Source organism: Micropterus salmoides, unplaced genomic scaffold (genome assembly GCF_014851395.1).
Source record: "Micropterus salmoides isolate LMB-PRFRI ecotype aquatic unplaced genomic scaffold, ASM1485139v1 Ms_hic_scaffold_4, whole genome shotgun sequence".
NCBI lineage: Eukaryota > Metazoa > Chordata > Actinopteri > Centrarchiformes > Centrarchidae > Micropterus > Micropterus salmoides.
In genome coordinates, this window is record NW_024043372.1 from 3,528,482 (window position 1) to 3,554,900 (window position 26,419).

The following is a 26,419-nucleotide window of genomic DNA, read 5'->3' on the forward strand; positions in this document are numbered from 1 at the left end:
CTGTTACAAAAGGTTCGACTCCCTCGAAGCCACAGGACTGGACTCACCCAGACACAACATCCTCCTACGAGGCTAAAAGTAGAAGCCATTCTGACTGATATGCTTCTTCTGACCCTTTTCTCTCGATGCGGGGAGTTGAGTTTTTATTTCATGGGTAAAAAATGTGGATGACGTAGCTTCAAATTGTCACCCACTCCAAAATAACAAAACAAACTAATGCAGTCATCTCAATGTGGCGTCACTCAACATCCTACAGGCCTGCTCACGGCAGTATTTAAATTGTGAATTGATTCCATTGGAAGCTCTTCATGGGAAAGTAAACCTGCATGTTTTAAACTTTGGGTGAACTTTGACCCACAAATTTGCATGTTGACAGCGTGTTCACCTTTTGAGTGATGGAGAACCAGAGAGTCCAAAATGGAAGAAGCTATCTGAGTTTATTAGCTGTGTTGCAGCGTCAAGTATATAATAATAATAATAATAATAATAACAATAATCTTTATTTGTAGAGCACTTTTCAAAAACAAATTACAAAATGCTTTAACAAGTGTAAAGACAATAATACCTAAAAGACAATAATACAAAAACAATACAAGATAAAAGCAAGAAAACATTGAAAAGACTAAAATACACGTTTAAGATAAATATAAAATTAGTAAAATAGAATAAAATCAAAAGGGATAAAATAAAGTCAAATAAGATCGGGAAAGGCTCTCCTATAAAAGTATGTTTTAAGAAGGGACTTAAAAGAGTTCACTGACCCAGCTGACCTGATTTAAAATATATGTATATAAACTGCTCCGCAACAGTGCAACGGTCAGCAGACAGCTATAAGACAGGAGTAGATGTTACACATTCATCTGTGGGAACCAAGCTACCAGACCCACATATTGGTGGAATAATTTCTCTGTGCCACTTACAGACCATAAATGTTGTTCTCCGGCCATCTTACAGGTATTTCACATCAGTGGCTAATAACAAGCCGTAGTGTGTAATCAGTGCTGACCTTCCAGTCTCTTCCTACTCACACGCTCATCTAGCAAACTCAAAGACTTTTCATTACAATTCAAACGTTTACTTACGCTACTACTGCAGCGCAAGCCACTTCTCCACTGTCCATTAGTTTATAGTAGCATAGTACAAACATTTACTGGTTTCAGTTTCACAAAAAATAAAACATTCAGCAACCTGAATGTCGTTGGTTTTGGACTTTAGGATTTTTTTTTTTACATTTCAAAGACCAATTTATTAAGACCAATTGATCTTTAGTGAAGAGGCAGAAGATTAGATTTTTAAAAGCGACATTGTTTCTTGATGAATTGGTTCCCAGATTCAGGCTGTGTCTTGATTAAAGTTCTAGATATGGTGCAACATTAACGCTGAACACATCAGTAAATGCTTCACAACAGTCCGGCTGTAGCGATCAGTGAGTAGACTAACCACCGTCCTCTACGACCTTCAGTTGACCTGAATCTGAACCAAGAACTACGTTTACACACGTCAACTGAGTGTCTATTTTTAGTCTCCAAACGTTGACTTCATCCGGTTTCCTTTACCACATTGTGTCGGTGTGAGCGAGAGAGAGAGTGTGTATGTATATGTGTAAGGATGCTGTGTATCTGATGCTCTGTTTGTGTATCTGTGTGTGTGTGTTAACATGTTTTTGTTACTGATGTGTATTCAGCCGTGTGTCTAAATCAAACTGACAGACAGACAGGGGAAACAGACGATGAGTTTCCTTCAGGGATTTATTTAAAAACTGTCGTCAACACCCAAGTTTTCTCGGGACGGAGCAAACACACACACGCCTGCAAGCTCACCGATCTACACAAACATGTTTTTACCGTCTCCTTGACTTTGTCTGATTCCCAGTTTTCACTCTGTGACACACACACATACACACCTTTTGTATGTCAGATGAGCAGGGAGGAAGAGACAGTTTGTTCCTCGTCTGTCTCCGTGTTGACAGGTCTGAAGAGGTAATTTCCTCGATTCAAGTGTTGACAACGAAAATGAACAATGGTGATGTTAAACATATTACGTTACAGTGCAGTAAGACTGTCTACAGTTATATTTCACATGCAAAAATATATATTTAGAGTTATTATTATTTACTCAGGCATGGGCGTGAAAACTCTTTTCTTTCTGTCTCCTGCATTTCGTCATTTAATCCTGATGTAACAAGTTTACTGTTGTTTTGATTACAGTGCATACTGTTTATCAGTACACATACCTGCTAGACATAGCCTATTTTTAATTTAGTTTTTCTTTTTCATTCACCCCCCCTCCTCTTTTTCTTTCTCTCTCTGTGTTTGACATAGTCGGTAAACACATCCTTTAATTTTCTCTTCCTTCAGATTTACAAAACAAACTGTATTATATACACAACTTGATCTGCTCTAAGAGGATATGTCATAGAGAAAAGTATGTTTAAACCCCCGAATAAGACACATGGATGTGTGCGTATAAACTATGTAAGCTGTGTCTGGCAGTTTTGTTTAGGAAAATAATCTAGAGCATTACTGAGGATAATCTGTCAGCAACATGAATTAGAAGGTTTTAATTTGAAAGGGTTTTATCCCAAGGCTTTCTTTTGATTGATAAAAGGTTTTAAAGGCTGCAATTAAGTTATGAGTCATCCGCAGTTGTTTTGGAGAGTGTTTGTAACAATAAAGCTGTGAAATTAGAGTAATACTTTTCTCACAGAGACAACAAAACATTTAAAGCTTTTTAAAGTTTGTTTTGTTTTGTGTGGAAGAACAGAGCAGCGTCAGAGAAGGAAAATGTCTTCTTATTGTTCAGTTAGTGAGTTCTCTTCGTACTGTACTGAGGTGTTCTGCATTGAGATTTCTTCCACATTTTGGTAGCCACAGTGTCAGAGTCCTGCTGCAGAGTCATGCGGAGGTTAGATTAAAAAGTGAAGCAGCAGCCAAGTTAAATCCCTTTGACTGTCTTTCTTCTCTCAGCAGGCGCCTTTGCAACCTGTTGAGCTTTTTAAAATCCGCTGACAGGATGCTAGCCAGCCAGCCGCCAAGACAGATTAAGATAAATTATGATATGATAGCATGGTCAGTTTCTCCTGGAACTCTGTTTGCAAGCTCAGCAAATTACCCTCCGCATTGCCATGCCACCTGGAATAATTTCACGGTTCGGCTATAGTTACAGTACAATGGAGCGAATTAGTGTTGCCTTTCAGAGACTTTTCAACATTTGGATTTCTGAAAGGGTCTACTGGACACAGGGCCAAACAAACCACAACGAGGCACAAAAGACCACAAAGAGTCATAAAACAACCACAAAGAGGCACGAAACAACCACAAAGACACAAAACGACCACAAAGAGACACAAAACAACCACAAAGAGACAAAATGACCACAAAGAGACAAAATGACCACAAAGAGACAAAATGACCACAAAGAGACACAGAACAACCACAAAGAGACAAAATTACCACAAAACGACCACAAAGAGACACAAAACAACCACAAAGAGACAAAATGACCACAAAGAGACACAAAACGACCACAAAGAGACACAGAACAACCACAAAGAGACACAAAACTACTACAAAGAGGCGCAAAACGACCACAAAGAGACAAAATGACCACAAAGAGACACAGAACAACCACAAAGAGACAAAATGACCACAGAGACAAAATAAGCACAAAGAGACAAAATAAGCACAAAGAGACACAGAACAACCACAAAGAGACAAAATTACCACAAAACGACCACAAACAGACACAAAACAACCACAAAGAGACACAGAACAACCACAAAGAGGTAAAAATGGCCACATAGAGAATAGAACAACCACAAAGAGAGAAAATGACCGCAAAGAGACACAAAACAACCACAAAGAGACACAAAACGACCACAGACACAAAACAACCACAAAGAGACACAAAACGACCACAGACACAGAACAACCACAGAGATACAAAATTACCACAAAGAGACACAAAACAACCACAAAGAGACACAAAACGACCACAGACACAAAACAACCACAAAGAGACACATAACAACTACAAAGAGACACAAAACAACTACAAAGAGACACATAACAACTACAAAGAGACACATAACAACTACAAAGAGACACATAACAACTACAAAGAGACACAAAACAACCACAAAGAGACACAGAACAACTACAAAGAGACAAAATGACCACAAAGAGACACAGAACAACCACAAAGAGACAAAATTACCACAAACAGGCACAGAACAACCACAAAGAGACACATAACAACTACAAAGAGACACAGAACAACCACAAAGAGACACAGAACAACTACAAAGAGACAAAATGACCACAAAGAGACACAGAACAACCACAAAGAGACAAAATGACCACAAAGAGACACAGAACAACCACAAAGAGACAAAATGACCACAAAGAGACACAGAACAACCACAAAGAGACAAAATTACCACAAACAGGCACAGAACAACCACAAAGAGACAAAATAACCACAAAGAGACAAAATAAGCACAAAGAGACACAGAACAACCACAAAGAGACAAAATTACCACAAAATTACCTCAAACAGACACAAAACAACCACAAAGAGACACAGAACAACCACAAAGAGACAAAATTACCACAAAATGACCTCAAACAGACACAGAACAACCACAAAGAGACACAGAACGACCACAAAGAGGTAAAAATGGCCACATAGAGAATAGAACAACCACAAAGAGAGAAAATGACCGCAAAGAGACACAAAACGACCACAAAGAGACACAGAACAACCACAAAGAGATACAAAACGACCACAAAGAGACACAGAACAACCACAAAGAGACACAGAACGACCACAAAGAGGTAAAAATGGCCACATAGAGAATAGAACAACCACAAAGAGACACAAAACTACTACAAAGAGGCAGATAACCACAGAGACAAAACAACCACAATGTAAAAGCACCGCCTTATGTAGGTGGGTCCTTCTACATGTTTGTGACCAGGAGCCCGTCTTCTCATAGTGCGTCCATAGTTGTACTGTGTCATCTTTCTGCTTTAGAGTACAAAGGGGTCAGCATTAAAGCTGTTTTTCCTCTCTCAGCAGGTACTTTCTCCTTGCTTTTCTCAAACTAAACTCCTAAAATTGGCCAGTCCTCACAATAGTAAACAGGACATAATGATAAATTGATGTGTTTCCCTTGTGAGCTACATTCCCACCCAGTTCTAGCTGCACATATAGTTCCTGTCAACTAGAGATTTATTCAGGTGTCCGCTAGCTTGCTAAGGACGCATCCAAAGTGCAGAGGGAATGTGGGAATAGGTCAAAAAAGCTCTTTGGTTTGTTTGTTTTGCAAATGTGCACTGATTCAATTAGACTTGATATTGGGGTTGTTTAGCCGTGTCTCCTAAAACCTGTTGGTCCCCGCTTGATTTTGAATTTAATTATCTGTGTGTATCAGATTCATCCCCATGTTTTGGAAAAGAGATGCTTTAATTTGTTTGATTTAGGTCTATCATCAAATTTAATTTGGTAAATAAATAAATATATCTATATCAAATATAATTTTGATTTAATACATGTGAATCAAATTATAGTCTCTCTGCAAACAGAAAGCTAATGCCCAGGTACCGCACGCTCTCTTCAAATCACCAGGTCTGCAAAGAGTCTGTCACATAATTAATGATCTAACTCTTTTTCTGTCTGTCTCATTTACTCTCTAACTCTGTCTGTTCCTATGTTTTTGAGTGCATGTGCTCGCATTTAGGAATGTCTTATAAATGGGACCTCTGGAAATTGTGCTAGTGTGGCATGCCAGAAAAACTCCAGTCAGTGTTTGCTCGGATTAAGAGACTGGTCAGCCACTTAGGTTGGAGTCTGTCTCTTCCAATATGAATGTAAACATCTTAAAATCCAATCATTCCTATATGTTCTACTGTTGACTTAATTTACTGGAATTTATCACCATCTGTCAACAATACATAGGTCATACAGCTCTCCTTCTATGAACCTTTCTCATGTTTAGCTACTAAAGTGGATCTAGAGATACTGTAGCTGCCATCAGGGTGAATTATCCAAGTGTTGGTTCATTGAAAAAGTATTCTTTGTCATAAAAGATTCATAGTCCGTATTTTTTTTATTCAGTGCCACCAGCAGGTTGCGTTGAGCTCAAAGAACAGTTGAGCCTGGGTACAGCTTTGAGCTAAATGCTAACACGTCAGCGTGCTCACAATGACGACGCTGACATGTTGATGTTTTAGCAGGTACATTGTTTACCATATTTATCATCTTAGTTTAGAGTGTTAGCATACTAACATTTGGTAATTACAATTACACAAAATACAGCTGAGGCTGATGGGAATGTCATTAGTTGGTGTTGAACACATAAACATGTTGACCTGCTGATGGCGCTAGGTGAAAAGTCAGAGGATTGCAGTTCATCCTGAAGGGGACATCAAATTTCATAGCAATCCATCACTCGGACCTGAAAATGTTGACGTACATACATAATCTAGGAAACATGAATGTCTGCACAAAACGTCACGGCAAGACATCCAATCCACAGTCTGGACCAAAGTGTAGGACCAACCCACCGACAGACTGACATTTCTATCCATAGAGCCATGCTGCTAAAAAGAAGCGTCAAAGCACATTTTCTATAGCACTTAATCAATCTCTCTTCATCCCCAACTCCCTCTTTCTCATTTTTCCTCCAGTCGCCCAGAGTGTGATGTGACTAGTTGGTTCGACCTTCTTCCATCTATCTCTCCACGTCAGTGAAGATCAGTCGGAGATGACAGCCATTTTTGACAGCAAGAGGAGCCAGAGGGCTGAAGTCTCTCCAGATCCTGATGTTTTGCCTCCTCCCACTGCTGTGGTTGCAGCCTGCAGACTCCAACCCTCCTCCAGATGCCAAAGCCAGGAGCCAAACCGGGCCCCGGCTGCAGGTCTCCCACTCAGGTAAGAAAAGCATGCTGTGTGAGTACGTATGAGAGGATTTTGAGGTTACTGTTTAAGTTTCTTTGATGCAACGATGTGGAAATTATGTAAGACTTTAATGGTGAAGAGAGAACTGAGCTTCAAACAAACAAAGGTTATGTATACATTCAGAGTTTCTAACCGCCGTGTGAATCCTTGAGTTCTGACAGTGTTGAATGTGTTTGCTTCCTCATAAAACCATAACCATAACCAGCCATACCATTTGTTTAGAAATGTTTAAATCATGCATTTTTTTACATCCATGTTTACTAGCTTGCAGTCTTCCTCTTCACTGCCTTTGTTGGCACGTTGCCATGTTTGTCAGCGTCTTATCGCCAGCAGCTATTAGTCATTGTAAGAGCGTGACAACAACATTAGGAATGTGTTTTGTGTTGCAGCGCGAGTGCTTTTGTGTTTTTGTGCAAAACAATAGAAAAACAACAGGAACCCGGTGATAAAAAACATTGCTCTGTAGTGCTACTAGTAGTACCTTTTTAATTTAAGAGCAGGGATTGTCCACCGCACTGCACTTTCACATTAAGATGGGATAGGTAGTTTTGTAGACTTAACAAATTCATAAATAAATAGTCAAGGTTTAACTCGCTCAAATTAGCAGATAGACAGTGGGATATTATTTACTAAACTGTGATTGAGCACTAGATTAATCACACAACAACCCTTTGAACTCAATATACAATATTGCAATATACAAAAGGTCCGCCAGCACCACCTCTGGTATTTTTGCCTATTGTGATGTAATGTCTTGGAGTATCTTCAAATGCTGCACTTCCATAAAATCTGTACAACCTCAGCTAAAAGGTTATGTAAGTCAATAAACCGTAATAATTTGTGATGAAATTGTGTGATAAATTAAGAAAAATACAAAAATATGGCATAAAATTCTACAAAATAAAAACCAAAACATCCATCGTCAACCACTTATCCTGCATACAGGGTCACGGGGGGCTGGAGCCAATCCCAGCAGACATCAGGTGAAAGGCGGGGTACACCACATAGACAAACAACCACTCATGCTCACACCTAAGGACAATTTAGGGTCACCAATCAATCTAGCCTGCATGTCTTTGGATGGTGGGAGGAAGCCAGAGTATCCGGAGAAAAGCCACGCAGACCATGCAAACTCTGGGACAACCGGGGTTTGAACCTGCAACCTTCTTGCTGTGAGGCGACCACCGTGCCACCCAACACCAAACATATTGATCCAAAATATTTCTAAATGTATAAAGATGAACAAAATAGTTCTCAACACTCCACGAGTTATTTGAACTGTGTACCTTTTTTTTAGTTTTTGAGATATGGTCATTTTTATGAGCAGAGTGCAAAGGTGTTTATTTTGTGAAAGTGCTGTATGTTCACTTGACGTAGTCACCGTGGCAGTTCCTGTCAACTACTACCACTAAAGTATGTTAGACCAAGGCCTTCTATCTTAACTATGAACTAAACTTTATACTAAACTATGCTAACGATGCTAAACTACTGAATCTTAGTGTTTCTCTCAATCTCTCTGTCTCATACCAAGCGTTTTCACTTCGTCTTCCACCGCAAGCAACTTAACGTGATGATGTCATCACAAGCGGACGATGTGATGGCGCCAAAGACAAAAACATATGGGGCAAGTTCAATCTCAAAACTTTTTTGGACCAGTTTGCAATATTTTGCGGTTGAACAACATGTTTTCTTCGTTCCGCAACGGGCCTCGAGGTATCACCCGTCTGGTGGGCGTGTCACAGGTGTTACCCAATCAGCTGCGACAAGTTTGTAGACACAACGGTGTTAAAAAGTAAGGAAAATGCAGTGGGCTTGCATACACAACAGGGTGCTAGGGGCACCACCGTTTCTGTTGACAAAAACGTTCTGCTACGTTTTGCCGGCGCTGAACTCGCCCCAGCTTTCCACTGAAAAAATAATGAAAGCTCTACGTTTTATATCCAACGAAATTTAAAGTCAAGGGCAACTGGACTTGGTCTACCTTTTATAGTTTTCATTTTAGATGTATTTAAACAGGATCAAGCCAACAACGAACCACCACCAGCCAGTTGGAGGCCGTCCGCGGGGGGTCCGTTTTCGAGCATTATATTCAGCTTTCAACAAACAGCAGAATGATTTGGTACAGTTTTTGATTTTATGAACACAGACAAAACTTGCTAGAAAAACAGAAACCAGCTCTGACTCTGCTCAATATGAATTCCCAGTGCTTCAGTGCCTAAAAGTGCATTCTTTGGGGTTAAAACTCCATTTCCACACCACTAAACAGACAAATGGCTGACTGAGTTACATTTTTCTGTCTACAGTTAATGTATTTTTATTGCCTGTAACTTCACCCACTCAAACACTTTATGCCAAATTTACATGTTTTCCGGCCCATTTGAACAGCAACATTAATCACGAATGTCGTTCGTCATAGCTTTCCTCTGAGCTTTTGGGTAAACACATAAATATTCAGAATGAATGGGGTTTTTTTTAAGATCAATTTTGGTTAATGAAATGGGGAGGATTTTTTTGCTTTGCTTTAATTTGTGGCTGATTTTTAAAGTAGGGAGTGAGAGACAGCAGCAGAAACTCAAAGACCGCAGCACATGAGTGAACCGGTCGGCCTGTCTGCCATGTGTTTTTTCTTTTGACTATCTTCACATGAAAACATGTGTCTGTCATATTTTTACTTCTTTCCCATACTTTTTGGTTTAAGGCCTATCAGTTAACATCCCAGCTCATAACACTGCAACAAAAGCTAGATGAAGTTACTGATGAAAGTGCAGTGTTATTAAGGTTATTTCCTTGCTGTCATGATGTCTGATTTTAGGAAAGTCACTTAAAGGTTTGTAGCAGTAAAGTCATTCTCTCAGTGGACGTATTGATGTCGGAGCTGGAGAGAACTTTATAACAGTATCATAAACATCAATGAAGTAATGTCTCCTTGACACAGTGTTCAAAGCAGTCTGGAGAATGTTCTGACGTCTCACTTAATCTCAACAGCAGATGCTTTTTTTCTACAATGAAAGACTGGTGACAAACCAGGATAAAATAATAAAAATATATTTCATAGACAGAAATCACTGGCAAGACTTACTTTCATCATATCACTGTGCTGTCACATACTGACCAATGTAAATATTTAGGATTATTTTGTATGATCATCTGGCATTTAAGGAGGTAAGCAAAGAATCTGGCATTCTGTGTTTATACACAATTATTTAAAAAAAAATTTTTTGTCCGGATTCAGATTATGCATCTGGCATTTGTAGCGTCCATGAAGATGAACAGATGAGTGTTTAAAGGATTCTCAAAATGACATTTTTTGTCAATCTATTCCAAAATTGTTACATAACCAACATAAAAATATTGATAGATTGATTAATCGGTCGGCCAATTAATCAGGCCGTATAGATATCCGACATTTTGAGATGCTGGTACCTGCACTTACAAGGCCGATAAAAAAAAAAAAAACTTGCCTTGTCAGTTTTGGTAAGGTGGTGAAAGAGTTAGTTCGGAGCCCTAATCGTCCTCAGTCACCTTTGTCTTCGTGTGTGTTCGATCCCCACACATTTTCTCTCCCTTGTTAAAGAAATTGATTAGCTGTTTCAATGCTTCTCATTCAGGGGAATCCAGCTTTTTCAGAGATGTTCAAGCAAGCCATAGACTGTTTTCAATGCCTTTCAGAACTTTTCAAAGTAAAAGCTCTCCGGAGGATAGCGCTGTCGCCTCACAGCAAGAAGGTCGTGGGTTCAAACCCCGGTTGCCCCGGCCTCTCTGTGTGGAGTTTGCATGTTCTCCCCGTGTCTGCGTGGTTCTCTCCGGGTGCTCCGGCTTCCTCCCACCGTCCAAAGACGTGGCCTAGGTTGATCGGTGACTCTAAATTGTCCTTAGGTGTGAATGTGAGTGTGACTGGTAGTTTGTCTATGTGTGGCCCTGCGACCTGTCCAGCGTGTACCCCGCCTTTCGCCCGATGTCAGCTGGGATTGGCTCAGAAGAATCAGAATCAGAAGGAGCTTTATTGCCCAGTAGTGTTTTACACATACGAGGAATTTGCTGTGGTGATAAGGTGCTACACATAGACAAACATACAGTCGACAAATAAATATAGAAATATGGAAGAACAATGTTGCAGATATATACATGTGCATGATTCTGGGTCTGTGCCGTGCAGAAGTAACGCAACGGAAAAGAATATTGTGTACATAGAAATATATAAACTGACAACATAAAAAATATCCAACAACACAGATCAACAATCAACAACAAATATGTGCGACGTGCCAGGTCTGTCCCCAACAGTCCGATGTGCAGAGACATTTGTATCATTTGCAAGGGGGAGTGTCAGTGAGGCCTTGTTAATGAGACTAGCTGCAGACGGGTAGAATCTGTTTTTGTGGCGAGAGGTTTTGGTCCTGTATAATGACAAATTAATAAACTAGTACCTTGTAATTACCTATAAGTGCCAGTGTCTCATATACTTATACTAATAAAATGTGAATGTCCGCATGTTGTCATTGTTTGTAACTGCAGCCTTGTGTGGCACTGATGCCCAAGACAATTTCCCTCAGCTGTGCTTCAATAAACAATATTCTGTAGGAAATCCTGAGTTTCCTAAGATCTTCTTCACCCTACAAGATTTTACCCGAGCAGCAAAAGCATTAAATGGGCGAGAGGTTTTGGTCCTGCTGGACCGCAGCCTCCTGCCAGAGGGGAGAGTCTGAAACAGTTTGTGTCCGGGGTGGGAGGGGTCAGCTGCAATCTTTCCTGCCCGCCTCAGAGTCCTCGAGGCGTACAGGTCCTGAAGGGAATATAGATTGCAGCCAATCACTTTCTCTGCAGAGTGAATGATGCGCTGCAGCCTGCTCTTGTCCCTGGCAGAGGCAGCAGCGTACCAGATGGTGATGGAGGAGGTGAGGATGGACTCAATGATGGCGGCCGCCTATTGCCGACCACTGCTGATTTTTCTAATTTGTTCATTAATAAAACTTCCATATAACAACACAGTAGCCTACTGGCGTATATTAGATTGTATTGTCAGTTTTATATATATGCCATAAGCTGTCCTACTCTCTAAATGTTGGCATCAGATATTGAAAAATCTGTGTCGGTCGTAGACATTTAATTGACGGTTTTCCGTTCATGTATCACAATATTTTGACTAATTTTAGGGTATCGAGGCCCCATTTACACTACTTAGTTTTTAGTTTAAAAACAAATCTGATCTTTCTCCACAGCAGCGTTTTAGCTGCGTATCACTGCATCTATACTAAAACGACCGTTCAGATACACTGGGCATGCTGGTGTTAACATGAAGCAAATGGTATATTCAGTAGTTACAGAAGATTTGGCGAAAGAATAAAGTAATGCAGACGAAGAACCGCACCAGATTTTTTTTTGCATGGACCAACAACGAGCTGGGACTGTTACTGAATGTAACACGGGAGGTAAAAGCGACTGTGGTGGTTGAAAACCGACTGGGAGTCGTCACAAAGTAAATATGACGACATACACAGTACAAGTGTTATTTGCATGGTACAAAGTATTTTAATAAAATACCAAATCAAAAACTCAGTCAGTAGCATCGTGTTTCTGCTTTGCATGACTTATGAGACCCAATCAGAGAGCCAAACGTGAGCGTCTGCGTCATCGCTTCTAAAGTCCTCCGTTTTTTTGCCAGAGTTTTAAAATGAAAAACGGGGTGGACAGCATTTTCAAACTTCTCAGTTTTAGGTGTTTGTTTTTTCGGACGGGAGGTGCAAACGTAGTAAAAGGTCTGTGTTTTAAAACGAAAACGTAGTAGTGTGGATGGGGCCTGAAACTACTTGGTTAAGATTAGGAAACGATCATGATTAGAATAAACCAATGTTGACTGTTCAGGAAAACATAAACGTAGGTTGCTTTAGCCCTTTGAACCAACGACCAGTGTCATCAACTGACCCTTAACTTTCCCTTTTCCTTTCTTTTTCCTTTCTTTTTTTAGGATGCTTGTCTTGTTGTATTCTATTATAGTCATAAAATTGTGGAACCTATAGGGCTCCGTTTACCCAGTAAGTACGTGAACACCCTTGAGGCTAAACGTTTATCTCACAGTTAGTGTTTTATGTGAAATAGAGATTTCAGAGCCAAAACAGTGGAAAGACTGTTCTGCATCTAATTGTCCTGTATTACATTATTTCTAATGCGTTCTGACTGGCAAGACAAAAAAGCACTCATAGTGTGAAAGTGCAACAATGAAAAAGTGGACCATTGTTGTCTCAGCTAATATATATTAGAGGTATTTTGCTTCATAAAATTGTTGCCCTCGAGGGGCTCTTCATCTCACACTCAAATCACCAGTGAAGCCATCTTCCCACTTCCAGTCTCTTTAACAAACTTCTTTCTTTCCGAGTGCTGGCTTCCCGCTTGGCAACTAACAGCACCAGTAAAGCCAACAACTGTTTCCTATCCAGCAGCAATTAGTTCAGGGAGGCTGGTTTCATTGTGGGTTAGTGGTTAGTGAGATGTTTGTCCAGTGGCTCACTGGATGAAAAAGTGGATGCATGAATGGAATAACTGAAGCAGTGACTGTGTTGTTCTTTACAATTAAGGTTTTGTGTCCAAGTGAGAGGGGAGGGTTTTGGAATGATTGCTCATGACGTGACAGGGCAGTCAAACTCTGCATGAATGTTACTGATACAATGGGTGAAAAAAGGAACCTTTTTGTTAAAGGTCCTGAAAGTCAACACGTCATTTGGATTGAAAGAGAATGAATATAATATTGAAAAATCATAGGAAGCTGTAGGTTTTAGATTTAGATTAAGTCATTTTTGGTATAAATTTAACTTTAAGTTATGTCAGAATTCCTCTGAAACATTAGTACATTTTAATGCATCCCTAGCATGGAAGTACATTCTTGACATCAGTATGTGTGATAAAATAATCTCGATGTCCGTCTGCACATTTGGTCAGCTGATCTGTGAACGTTACCGGCTCAGGTGTTAGGTAATTAAGATTAACGATGTCACACATTTAGATCAGATGATGACATTTTAGCCAGCTCCATTAGCTGACGAAGAGTGTGAGATGCAGCTGAGCGCACTGAAACAGCTACGTTCACGTAAGTCACGTGACCTAAATCACATGACATTAAACACGTGTGAAATGGTCACAGTTTGGTTAGTTTTAGGAAAACGTCATGGTTTGGGTTAAAGCAAGTAAATTACGTAAGTCATGTGACAGAAGTCAATAAAATAATTTAGTGAAAGTCCTCCTTAGGTGGACTTTCTCACTATTTATAACATGTTTTATTTATAATACGAGAATTTAGGAGTTAAAGAACCACATATTTCCCTCAGGAGCTGGGGGAGAAATGATGAAATTTCATGTAAAGTGATGTGGTTGTGAAAAGTGTGTTTATTTGATGAAACTAGAAGAAGTTTTTTTTCCTTTTTACACCCTTAAACACATTGATTTATTATTATTATTATTATAAGAGCAGGTGACCTCCTTTTTCCCCCTATTCTGCTCAAATAGTATCTTATACTGGAGCAAATCTAATCTTGTCATACCACTGACATGCGATTGATTACATGGTGAGAGAAGCGTATGCGTGTGTGTTTTGGTGTGTTTGGTAACAGTAGCAGCAGCAACGTGGTTTTCATGGCTGTAAAGTAAAGCAGTGAACTCCAGTTTATGAACTAAGACATGGTTCTCTTGCTGCGTTTGTAGCTGCAGGATCAACAGTAGAGAGACTATTAAGATTTTATAAGGCGGATACTCAGACAGGAGCTTCAGGGGCAATGAACACACACACACACGGTAACACACATCCTGTTTCATATACAAACTCATGCAGTTTTCCTGTTAAATATCATGTCACTGTTTCTGTGTATGTCATCTCTCACAGTCTCTGTCCCTTTACCTCTCTCTCTCTCTTTCTGTCTCACAAACCCGCACATACCTACATAGAGTTGAACACACACACACACACACACATGGAGAGAGTGTGTGCGTCAATGTCTGACCTGAGCAGGAATCCAGAGAGACCAGCCCTCATCCTGCAGGGAGACGCGCTCTGTTAGCCTTTAACCTGAGCAGGAGTGTGTTTCTGTGTGTGTGTGTGTGGGAGTGTGTGTGCACACGTCATTGGCCAAAAGGAAACAGACTAAAACAGAAAGACAAGAGATGGGACAGATATAATGTGTCTGAAAGCAAGAGTTTTACCTGCAACTTGTTTTTCATTGTTTAACTCCAGTCTGCTCTTTATTATTTTCTGGCTTCTGATAAACACACAAAGCCAAACATCCATCCAACTCTGCCTTGGTCTCTCTCTCACACACACACACACACACACACACACACTCTCTCTCACATTGAGGCAAGCAGACACAAGTTTTCACATTTACAGAAATGTATTCAGGAAAACACAACACATCCACTCTTTTTCTGCCTGTCAACCCCACGCGTAGAAATCATAAATATGAATCACACCGTTAAACACATGCAGGTGCTCTTAATGTCCATGTGGGTGAGTGTGTGTGCAGATATAATGTAGATTTGAGGCCTGAAAAAACACTATAAGAATTTAAATTAATTTCACAACATTCTTCAGGTTCTGGTTTCCATCCATCAAGTCATATAACTACAAAGCTCAAACTACACGTTGGTTCTGACGGATTCTTTGCCCTGAGTGAAATTTAGTCGAGTTGTAAAGTAACCAAATCAAACAAGGCAAATGTCATGAAAGTCTTCACGAGTCCCAAAAGGACACGGACGTGTGCTACCCTGAACCGAACCGGACCTGTTTATTATTTGAAAGCCGGGACCCGGATCCAATCAGCACCGATTTCACAGCTGATTGCCATTCACCCACAATTTATTGTAAATTTAGAAGTTGTCAAAACAAAACTTTGTGTACCGTTAGTAGCCTTCTCCCCTGTGCCGGGCCATATATAATATTATACTCCTTGTCAAGAGCGTTGGTAAAATACATCCAGGTCTCGCTGATTGAAACAGCCTGGCTAACCCACTCGTTATTTCATCTTAAAAGTCACTTGCTGTCACGGTGACGGATGACAACCGCGACCCGCTTAGAATCAGCTCAGGAGTTTCACTGCATCGATCATAATAAAGATAAATTCAACAGTTTGCCCTTTTGAACTATAGAACAATTGCTGGTTCGCAGCTGCTAATTTGCTATCATCTGTGTTCTCTGAGACAAGTCTGACCTCTGCTCTCTGACCCTTCACCTCCTAAGCCCGTGCAGGTCATTTGGTCATGCTGAACGCTGTCTGATCACAGCCGGGTCTTCTTGGATCCACACGGGTATTAAACAAAATGTTTAACAGACCCGGGACCAGCAGTAATAGAACAGGACCTGACCCGGACTGGATAAATTACATTAAACATATCTACCATCCTAGGGTTTGGGTGGACTCGTGAAGACCTCTACATGAAAGATGTAGTTTATACTTCTTTTTTTTAATTAAAGTTGGGATAAGCTATATATTTCAGAAGCATTTTTAAAAAAATAATTGTTGAAAATCTCTTTATATCTCAACAGCAATCAATAAATCAAATGCTCTGACACAAAAATTTAAAAAACAAGCAAACGGTATCTGTGGCTGTCACAAGACTGTAATAACGACTTTTGGCTGGGCTACCTGCTACCTGCGTGCACTCTGCCCGTGCACTCACTGTACACGAACATGTGTTTTGGGGTAGAGGCTTTGGAGGAAGGCCTAGAAGGAGGGAGTGAGTATTTTTCAGTTGGACACTTTTAATATCTAGCTGTCTGTTTCTCCACCGTTCCCTACCCTGAGCTTTAATTGCACTTCCACATGCATATCTGTTTTTTCACAAACAGCTGACTTTAACGCCGCTGGGACGGGATAGTAGAGGTTGGAGGATTTAAAAATGAGACTACTTCATATGTCTTTTCTGTACATTTGCTCATTTAAAGTCCCGTCCAGTTAGATAACCCTTAAAGCTGTGGAGTTTTCATAGAAACAAAGTTGTGTTTACATGTACTGATATTCACCTTGACGTCTAACAAATGTGTTAAATGCATTTGCTTCCTCATTAAACATTTACAAAGCTTATATTTCTTGTTTTGCTCTGATTTATATGTTTTGCAGTTCGCACTGCTGCACAGATATGAACCAGGTGCACACGGAGACGCCCCCCAAAACAATCGTTAGGTTTGATCACTAAAATTTTGGCCTCCCTGAGCATATTGTCCTGGACTTTTCAAAAACCTTCCAGTAGTTGTGAAATCGTGCGTGCTTTGTGTCAAAACTCCACCCGTCTGACACTCAAACCAACGCCAAGAGTTGAGAATGAGATTTTTCTCATGCACAGTAACTTCAGGATATTCCTGGAATATGATATTTCCGTAAGTCAAATGTAGATGTATACGTGTGTGAGTTTGGTGTTTGGTAACTCGATTAGTGTTTCAGTGTTGGTGTAGAGTCGATTTAACTTCTTCATCGAGAGTTCTTCCTGCTGTTAGTTTTTGACGAGGGGTTTTGGCACTCATGTGGAATAAATCCAACAACAACACACTGACCTCATGTGGGACTGTGGGATGGGAAATTTGTCAAACGCACACACACACACATGTAAAAGCACACAAGGTGATAGCGGTGACAGTACAGTGCCAACTGTGTGTTATCTCTCACACACACTCATTTGATAGCTGGTCACTCCGATGGATATATAAACATGAACTGGATTACTCAGTACAAATATCCAATTATTATTTTGACAGCTGCCTACAGACACAGACACACAGTTATCCACATACGTACACACATCTGCAGCACACATGTGGTTCAGTCAAAGTTGTGTCACAACATGTGTCGATCTTTTCATTTTTAGATCAACTCTGTGGAAAAAATGTCGTGTGTTTCTGTGGGGAATCTGACAAAGCTGATTAAATTTACACATTTACATCTAAAAAACGCCAAACTCTAAAATATGCGGTCACAAATGTGACCTGAGTGTGTGCGCATAAGAGAGAGGGAGGGAGAGAAGGTAAGAAAACAAAAAGAGACAGAGAGGTTATGCTCACATACTTACTGTAATGTGACCTCCGTCTGTGTGTGTGTGTTCAGTGCAGCCTCCCCGGAGGTATTGCCCGTACCTTGTGGTGTCATGCTGTGAACCTTGACCTTTGACCCTGCGGTGATTATAGTAAGTAGATTTAGGAGAACAGGAGGGGAGAGAAGGCAGAAACCAGAGGGCCGACGAAAGAAGGGAGAGAAAGACATGAGAGCGATGAGAGAGGGAGGGAATAAAGGATGGAGGGAGAAGAAAAAGAGAAGAAGATGATGCGGAAAAACTTAATTAAAGTTAATGAGTTGCAAGGAACAGAGAGGTTTTTTTTTTAGAGGGTAAGGTGTCAATAATGGAGGCAAGGAAAGAAAAGAAGAGCAGGGAGGGAGGGAGGGATGACAGGTTGGGGTAGAACGGCTTCCTGACGTTAATGAATCTGTCAACCACCTGAGACGAAACAGGTCAGAGAAGGTAGACTGCTGTTAATTAAAACTGTGGTTTCTTAAGTTTGAACTGTGTGCGTGTGTCTGAAGAGGAAAAGAAATAGGATATGAGGTAAATATGGACTTGGATGGAGTCTTTTAGTTTAATTTGATTTATCTTTTAGTTGAATTGAATCTACATGATTCTGTTAAAAGAGGCCGGAGGCAACGAGTGAAGATGATGAGGTCATTTAATGAAATTATTTTAAAGAAAACATTAACCTGTTTTTGATATGTTGGCATAAGCTGTAATAATAACCTTTGTTTAATTAATTTAATCACAATTCTTCAGTTTAAATGTACGTGTTTTTATTTCACAATGTTTGCTTTTATCCCAAGTTGTTAGTTTAATCATTTACTGACTTATACGTACATTAAAATTTACAATAATTTATAAAAGGAAGCATTTTCATTATTTTACATTAGGTGTATAGATTTATTTTAAATTTAATTTTTATTTTTTGTTTTTATTAACACTACTGTCACAATTAAGTTTGATTGTTTGATTTATTGATTTGGTCTGTTTGTGCTGCATACCAGATGGAGAGAGAGAATGAAAGGGGCTGTGCACACGAATCCACGCAAACACAAACACAAACACACACACTGGTTAACGTCACACAGCTGACAGACGCCCTCCATCTTTAACTCGTTACCAGATAAGAGACAGTGGTCACAGATAACAGCAGATTAAAGCTTGTAGTTAGCTACATGTCCTGATAGCGTGGCTTACTTACACATTTCTGTGATTACCTTAGGGGAGGTTTTTATGCGCTCTCGTTCTCACACTGTCAGCTTTGGTCTTTGGGCTCAGTCTTTTGTCAGCGGTTCAGGAGGTTCAGGGAGGAAGAGGCGGCCGTGAGAGGGATGGCTGTTTAGTTCGGCATCTACACTATAGTGCAGAGTGATTAAAGACACACACACACACACACACACACACACACACAAACTCACACTCTGTTCTGCTTGACTCACTTTGACACCTCGCTCTGTTTCACCCCAGGTGTTTACCAAACACTCTGTAACACTTCAACCTCCTTAAAAGTAAGTAACTGATCACTTCTCCCAGAGCAGGAGAACCCTGTGACCGAAAACTTTGGGCCAATGAAAAACTACGATTCCATGATATCTAGACTTCCAACATGTAATTAAAATTTATCAGTCCAAATTGTAAGAGTTGGTTTGCAGCGACGGCAAGATGGGAATAATTGGTTGCAACAGCAAGTTGGAGAACTGTGCTCTGTAAGTTTTATCTTGAAAGACTAGGCCACATCTTATAAATGAGAAGCAATTAGAAGATCAAATCAGTCTCATCTCTGTGTGTTCAGTAATAAGCTCCAGGGTATGTTTAGCTTAGCTTAGCACAAACACTGGAAACAAGATCCATCAAAGGTGCATTTTAACAACTCCATATTTACAAGTCGCACCGTGTGTTTGTTGTACATTCGTTCTAAAGTGGCACGGACGAGTAATTTAAGCAGTCCGTTCTCATTTCTAGAGCGTCACATAGCTACGCTTTGTCACTACTGTAGGCGTCTAGTACCAACGTACATGGCATCTTTTAGCGCCATTGTTCAACAGTGAAAGTACTACTTTATAACCAGAAAGGTGTGCATAAAGAGGTGGTTGAGGTGGACGGTTGGGACAAAAACTAGACTTTCACCCAGGAGACCGGTGTTTGTTTCCTGTGTGAAAGAAAAAGTTAACATTGATTCCTTTTAGTGATGTTACGTAAGTTAAATAAGTAGCGTTACAGAACTTAGTCACTTAGTTATTTTAACACAGTGCTTGAAGTGCAAAATGTTAGGTGCCAGTACCTCCCATTCACGTGTTGGCATGTGTTTTGCGCCAGATGTTGCATAGATATTGTTTCAAACCTGACCGTGGAGCCCTACATGTACAAAAAAGACTTTAAAGGTTACCCATGGAATGATATTGGGGTTTTGACAGAGCGTCCATATTTGACGCCCTGGGGTGAGCATTTCTGGGGTTTTTTGTCTTAAGGACCAACAAAACAAATTTTTAAATCAGGACCTGAACCTCCACAGTGTGGGCATCTTTTTTTTAATTATTCATTTTTTCCCACCAAGGTAAGGTGAAAGATATATTTTTCCAAGTAATCACACTCACGAACAGAAAAGGCAGCCCTATATGGCAATTTCAGTGACTTGTATTACGCTAATGATGAAATCTCACAAACACGCAGCTTCTCAGGAACAGGTGGCATTCATCAGGCTGAACCGAGACATTTATTACAAGTTTGTGCAGTTAAGAGAGTTTGTAGAATCCAAAATCTTGTCTAGCTTTCCATTTAACAAGATGATTTTGGAGCTGAAGACTTTCGGCCCCTTTTTTTGTGGAGGCTAGCTTCCCCTGCGTCCAGTGTTTGTGTGCTAAACATATCTCGCACGTCAGAGATTAAATTGATGTTAATTTCCTGATCATACTCTAGTTACTGAGTAATGAAGCATAGTCCCCAAACCTCAGACATATTCCTTGAAGAATGGAACTGGGAGCCTCTGACATCAGCCGTAATCAGCCATAATACTGACCCACTTACTAAGGGATCATGGGTCAGTCTTACAATTCAGCACCCAAGCTGCATTCCTGCAGTGATGTCAGTTAATGAACAGGCATTTGAAGGGAATGTGAGAGTTCATCAACCTCTCTGTCGCTTCCTCTCATAAACAGCATGAAGAGGAATATTTCAACGTGGCCTGTGGAAAGAGACTGAAAGTCCCAGAGGACTCGTTAATAAAAATATCCTCAGTTTTCCTTTAAGAGACACACAGTCACAGGGCTGTTTGTCTTTTCAACCATTAGAAGAAAGAAAGGAAGAGGTGGTTTATTCAGCGTGGGGGTTTGATCATTTCACAGACTACAGGACAAACACGCTGCACACACGACCTCTTCAGCTTTTGTCTTCATCACCCTGATTAGTAATAGATCTTGATTAGTATATTCTTTGATTCTCTCTGTCATGTTGCTAAATAAAAGAAACCACTTATGTTTGCCTCGGAGCCATTATGGAGCTGAAAGCTAAGTTGTTGGCAGGACGCTGTGTGCTTTCAGCAGAGAGAGGAGGGGGGAAAAAGTTAATTCTCTTATATTAAAGAGGTGGTATTATGCTCATTTTCAGGTTCAAAATATTATTTAGGGTTGTACCAGAAGAGCTTTACATGGTTTCTTTTTCAAAAAAACACCATATTTTTGTCATCCCGCACATTTCTGCAGCTCCTCTTTTCACCCTGTGTTGGAGGTTTCGTTTTAGCTGTGGAGTGATACATCTTGTCTCTAAATGATCTTTGTTGGGAGTTGCACATGCACAGTTCCTAGTTAAGGATTAATTAGCCAATCAGAAGCAGAGAAGGGCGGGTCAACACGGCTTCGGTTCAGCTGTATATCCCCTTATCAGCTGGGCAACATGGACTGGAGCAAAAGTTTCAGAGTGGTGAGTTATTAATCTGGAACAAAAGTATCTTTCATCCATAAAGTTTTAACTGAGCTCTGTCTCTACATCACAGGAACAACTTTATGTCCACTGACTGCCTGGAGGGTAGCTAGTGTTTGGAAGGGAGAGGAGAGCTGTGTGCTGCAGCCGGTGTTTTTGAGGGCGAGTCGGAGTAGCCGCTTGGCGAGCGTTATATGAGGCACATTTAGCTTTCATCCCTGTGGCGTCACAGCTGGACTACAAACAAACTGTTTTCAGGCAGTTCAGAGCGTGAGTTTCCTTTGGGAGATGGGAACTCCCTTTGGGCTGGACTTTGGGCTTATTCACTTTGCAAATCTATTACATGCACAAAAAAGATATAATACCACCTCTTTAAAAAACACCACACGCTTTTCTTTAAGCTATACGGCTTTCTACTTCTGTTTTCCTTTCCTCTCTTCTCTCCCTTGTATGTACATTTTCTGAACCTGATTTTCTTTACCATGTAGAGAAGAGTCCCGCCTACCATCTAATGCACGCATGCAATATATGTGATTAATGTAACTGCTGTCGAAGGTAAAGTATTGCAGCGTATAGCTGAAATCACTCGGTTCCCACAAATCTCCCTCAGCCTGGGTTCAGCAGACAGCAGTAGCCATCTGTCCTGCGGTACCCTCCTACTCTTTTTGTAAACGTTGCAGCAATAACAGAAAAGAGTTATTGACGCAGATTTTTTAAATGTCCAAAGCAGTTCTGCATTACTTTGCTGATAATGGAAAAATTATTACACATTTTCTAAAGAAGTCTGGTCCGTGTTCAACTTTCAGTCCAGTAGCTTGGTGAGCATAAAGTTTAACGTTACAGTTACTGTACAGCACATCTGTGGAACTTCTGTAAAGCGGGATTTGTTCCAGCTGCTCTGCTCTAAATTAGTTGTTAATGTTCCTCATTAGGATGTTATAGCTGCTGGCCTGTATCCATCTTTTTGCCGATTCAAAACAAATGTACACATCATGATCTCGGTGGGAGGAAGGAGGGGAGTGGCAGCATCTTCTCTGTGACAGGAGGCACCGGGTTTTATGGGAAATATGGTCTTAATTTTGGGCAGCACTCCATTATAAAGTAAAGATCACTTCATTTATTGTTTTCCATAATTGAGATGTTGAGACGCTGGTTTACATTTCAGATGTGGTGTCTTCAGCTGTTTTGCCTGTCTGGGTGAACTTGGTTCATGTTTTCTTCTGTATCTCTTGACTTTCTGCCCTCTGTGGCTCTGAAATGTTGATTATCTTCTAGCCTGTGATTTATCCTTTCTGCTGACGAGGGCCACAGCCTCCAGCCTCATTTGTAAACTATGGCTGTAACGCTGTGATGAATCGCAATGAGACGAGCTCACAGAGTGTCTGCTTATTGTAGTTTAGGTCAAACTGCAAATGTTTTGATGATTCTGTCAAAATTTCATCATCGCTGGTGGATGACTATTTAGTAATAATAACTGATAAACATGCTTTATGTTTGTGTAGTTTATTAAATATTCGGTGACTATTAATTATAGCACATTCAACTTTGTCTTATGAACGTTATTGCTAACTGACTTAGATCCCACCATATTCAGCTAAAAACATGTACGTTTGCTCTTTGTGAAAACACTGTGTATTTTTAAGCTTCTCCAAACCGCAAGAAGTGATGAAACTAAGCTTGGCCAGCGTGATTGCTGGGTCTCTTACTAAAAATAGGTTGTCAGGAGGAGTTGGGCTGTTTCTACTGGGAGTTGCTTCATCTGGCATTTTAAGGATTTGGACACCAAAGATCAAATCAAACTAAAAAAAGACTGACAAAGACCAACAAATGGACTCTACACTTGGAAAATCATGGAGTTGAACGTGTTTTTATACTGTATATTTGTGTGTGTTCATATATCTCTAGAAAACGTATTGCGTAATGCTGATCTTCCACCCATTTCAATGTTAGATTTATTTGAATATCTCATCTTGATTATCTGCCTAAAACCTCGAGGCCCCAAAGTTGTGTTTGCTGTTTTTGCAACAGGTTCACACGTGCTCACCAGTCAGTTTGATTTCGTGCAGTTTTCCGTGTCGTTGGTCATCATGTATGTGAGCAATTATTGTGTGTTAAAATATCCTAAGACCTGTGCACAACTTGCATTAACTTGTGTATCAGGTGAAAGGTCTGTGTTTATCCAGAGTTTGGCGATTTGTGTGTCTATCAGTTTGATCAGTTTATGTTCTGAAATAACAGCTGCATTATATATATATATAAAGAAAACAGCACAGAGTGAGATATCACTTATGAAGGAAAAGCAGTTTGGATTGCTCAAAAATGTACGAGGTTTTATTGGGTGGTTTGGAGTTATGACCACTGGTACAGCATGATGTCACCACCAAAACAAAATTAATAGGGCTGCAAATTCAAAATAATGTCAAAATATTATTTATGCTGGCATTTATTGTTAAATCTCCAGTGAATTACTTAATTTTTATAGGATTCGGTAATTGGCAAATAATGTAAAAGGTCATCGTCTTTAAAGCCTGACAGTATTACATCACACAATTTTAGAAAACGTCCTAAGTTTATTGTTGGGAATATTTGTCCTCTTTTTAGATGTTTTGAAGTAGCAGGTGAAGCTTGTTATGTGAATATTAAAGGACAACCTGCCGACTTTTTATTGAGTGTAGATGTACCGTTTCAATCCAAGTAAGAGATAGAGTATATCATCAGTTATGGATTTGATGAAAAAGAAATTAAAGACATGACTGCGGAGGATATCGTGCAAACCTGTGATGTTGCGAAGAACTGAACTGTAAGTGGAGACTGTTCTGTGCTGTGATTTAGAGCCGACAGCCACGCAGCAGCTTTGTGTTGAACTTGTATCAGAATCGGAGTCAGAAATACTTTATTGATCCCTGAGGTGAAATTCTTAGCTGCAATTGCTCATATGTGTTTTGTGTTGTTAAAGAAACGCAAACTGAGCACATACATCTGTATGATGGAAGAGGAATCTGCGTTCACATTGTGTGCTGTGTCAGACTGACGCCCACGGCGGTGTCCATGTGGTTAAACAGTCCGAGACACACGGACATCTTCTAGATCTTTGAATCCAGCTCACGGCTTTTCCCTTTTCCTGTTTGCGCACTGTACGCTATTGTATTGCATCTCTTAAAGTTCCTGCTGTGGGATGTTTAAAATACTCTTGTCACTTCTTTACAACCCTCTCACCTGCTACTCCAAAACATCGTCCAGCAGAGCCACATTTCCATCGGCCTCAGCTGTACTTTGTGTTTAGTGCTAAACGCTTTGTCCCTAATAAAGCCTCACAGAGTTATCTTGTTTTCAAATGAGGATTAATGAGAGTGAACCAAAACTGTAAGGCTGAGGGCCGTAAAACCGAAACAAGAAGCCGAAAAAAGCTGAAACGCAGAAGAGAACAGCAGTCAGGTGATTTCTCTCTGTTCGTCACTACAGCTCCTTTCAAATTACACTGAATGCCGGACTTACTAACACCCCAAATAAAGAGGACTAAATTGCATATGCATTCTAAAATATTGCATGTGTAATTGTAGGACCTGTTATGGGTGATCAACTAAGAATTATTGCGTAGATGACAACAGGTGCAAACACAATGGAGGTGGCAGTATTTAAATGAGGGTATTGCGTGTTTTAATGGCACTATGGAGAGTCTGGAGGAACAGGTTTGTTTCTTTCAGTGCGGCCTGAGTATGTGGAAATCGTATGTACCTGCCCATCCTGCCTAAGATTGCACTGAGTACTTGGGAGAGCATACCTGGAAAACTGCTTTGGGAAACCCCAGCAGAAACAGATACAGTATGCTGGAATGACCCAGATGTGAGGAAATGCAAGATGTTTGGACATGGCGGGAATTGCGTGACGTCTTCTTGTAACTGGCTCCAGATCAGCCCTTAGGTCAGCCAACAGCTCCAATATGGCATGGCTGGCTGGAGAGGCGAAATGTGCGCATTATACGTTCCTCAGTCATGGCAAAAAAATTGACACGAATGGAAAAAAAACATTTCTCAATTCTATTCAATTCAAAGTGGTTTTATTGGCATGAATGTATTGCCAAAGCTTCAGGGAAAATACAAAAGAACAATTCAATTCAGAAGTTAAATAAATAAAATAATTTTATTTCTATATGTTGGATATAGAATGATATTATCTAATATTTTTAATTCCTCTACGTTTTCGTTCATTACGCCTGTGTCTCCTCGCAACGATAACAGCAGCCATCTCTGCGCAACACATGGCGGTTTGCACGTTCCGTTCAAACGTATTAAATACAGATGCTGTTGCACTCACATCAAATTACCTTTAGGCTTGGTAGATCACATTGCGTGTATTAAATAAATGTATTTACATGTTACCCTCCCACTACTTTGCACAATAATATTGAAATTCCCCAAATTGCTTATTCATAAAAGTAGTAAGCAAACCTTTAGTAAATCTGACCCATGGTCGTTTGATTCATTGTTAAAATAAAAATGTTGGATAG

At 40.2% G+C, this 26,419-nt stretch overlaps 1 protein-coding gene across 1 annotated transcript in view; it reads left to right on the forward strand.

The window, feature by feature from the left end:
• si:dkey-49n23.1 (semaphorin-3D) overlaps positions 1 to 26,419 on the forward strand; it is a 112,795-nt gene that overhangs the window by 39,835 nt on the left and 46,541 nt on the right. The window contains exon 2 of the mRNA XM_038697693.1: positions 6,690 to 6,933. Coding sequence (XP_038553621.1) covers positions 6,825 to 6,933 — 109 coding nt within the window. The 5' untranslated portion in view covers positions 6,690 to 6,824. The remainder of the gene's footprint in view (positions 1 to 6,689; positions 6,934 to 26,419) is intronic.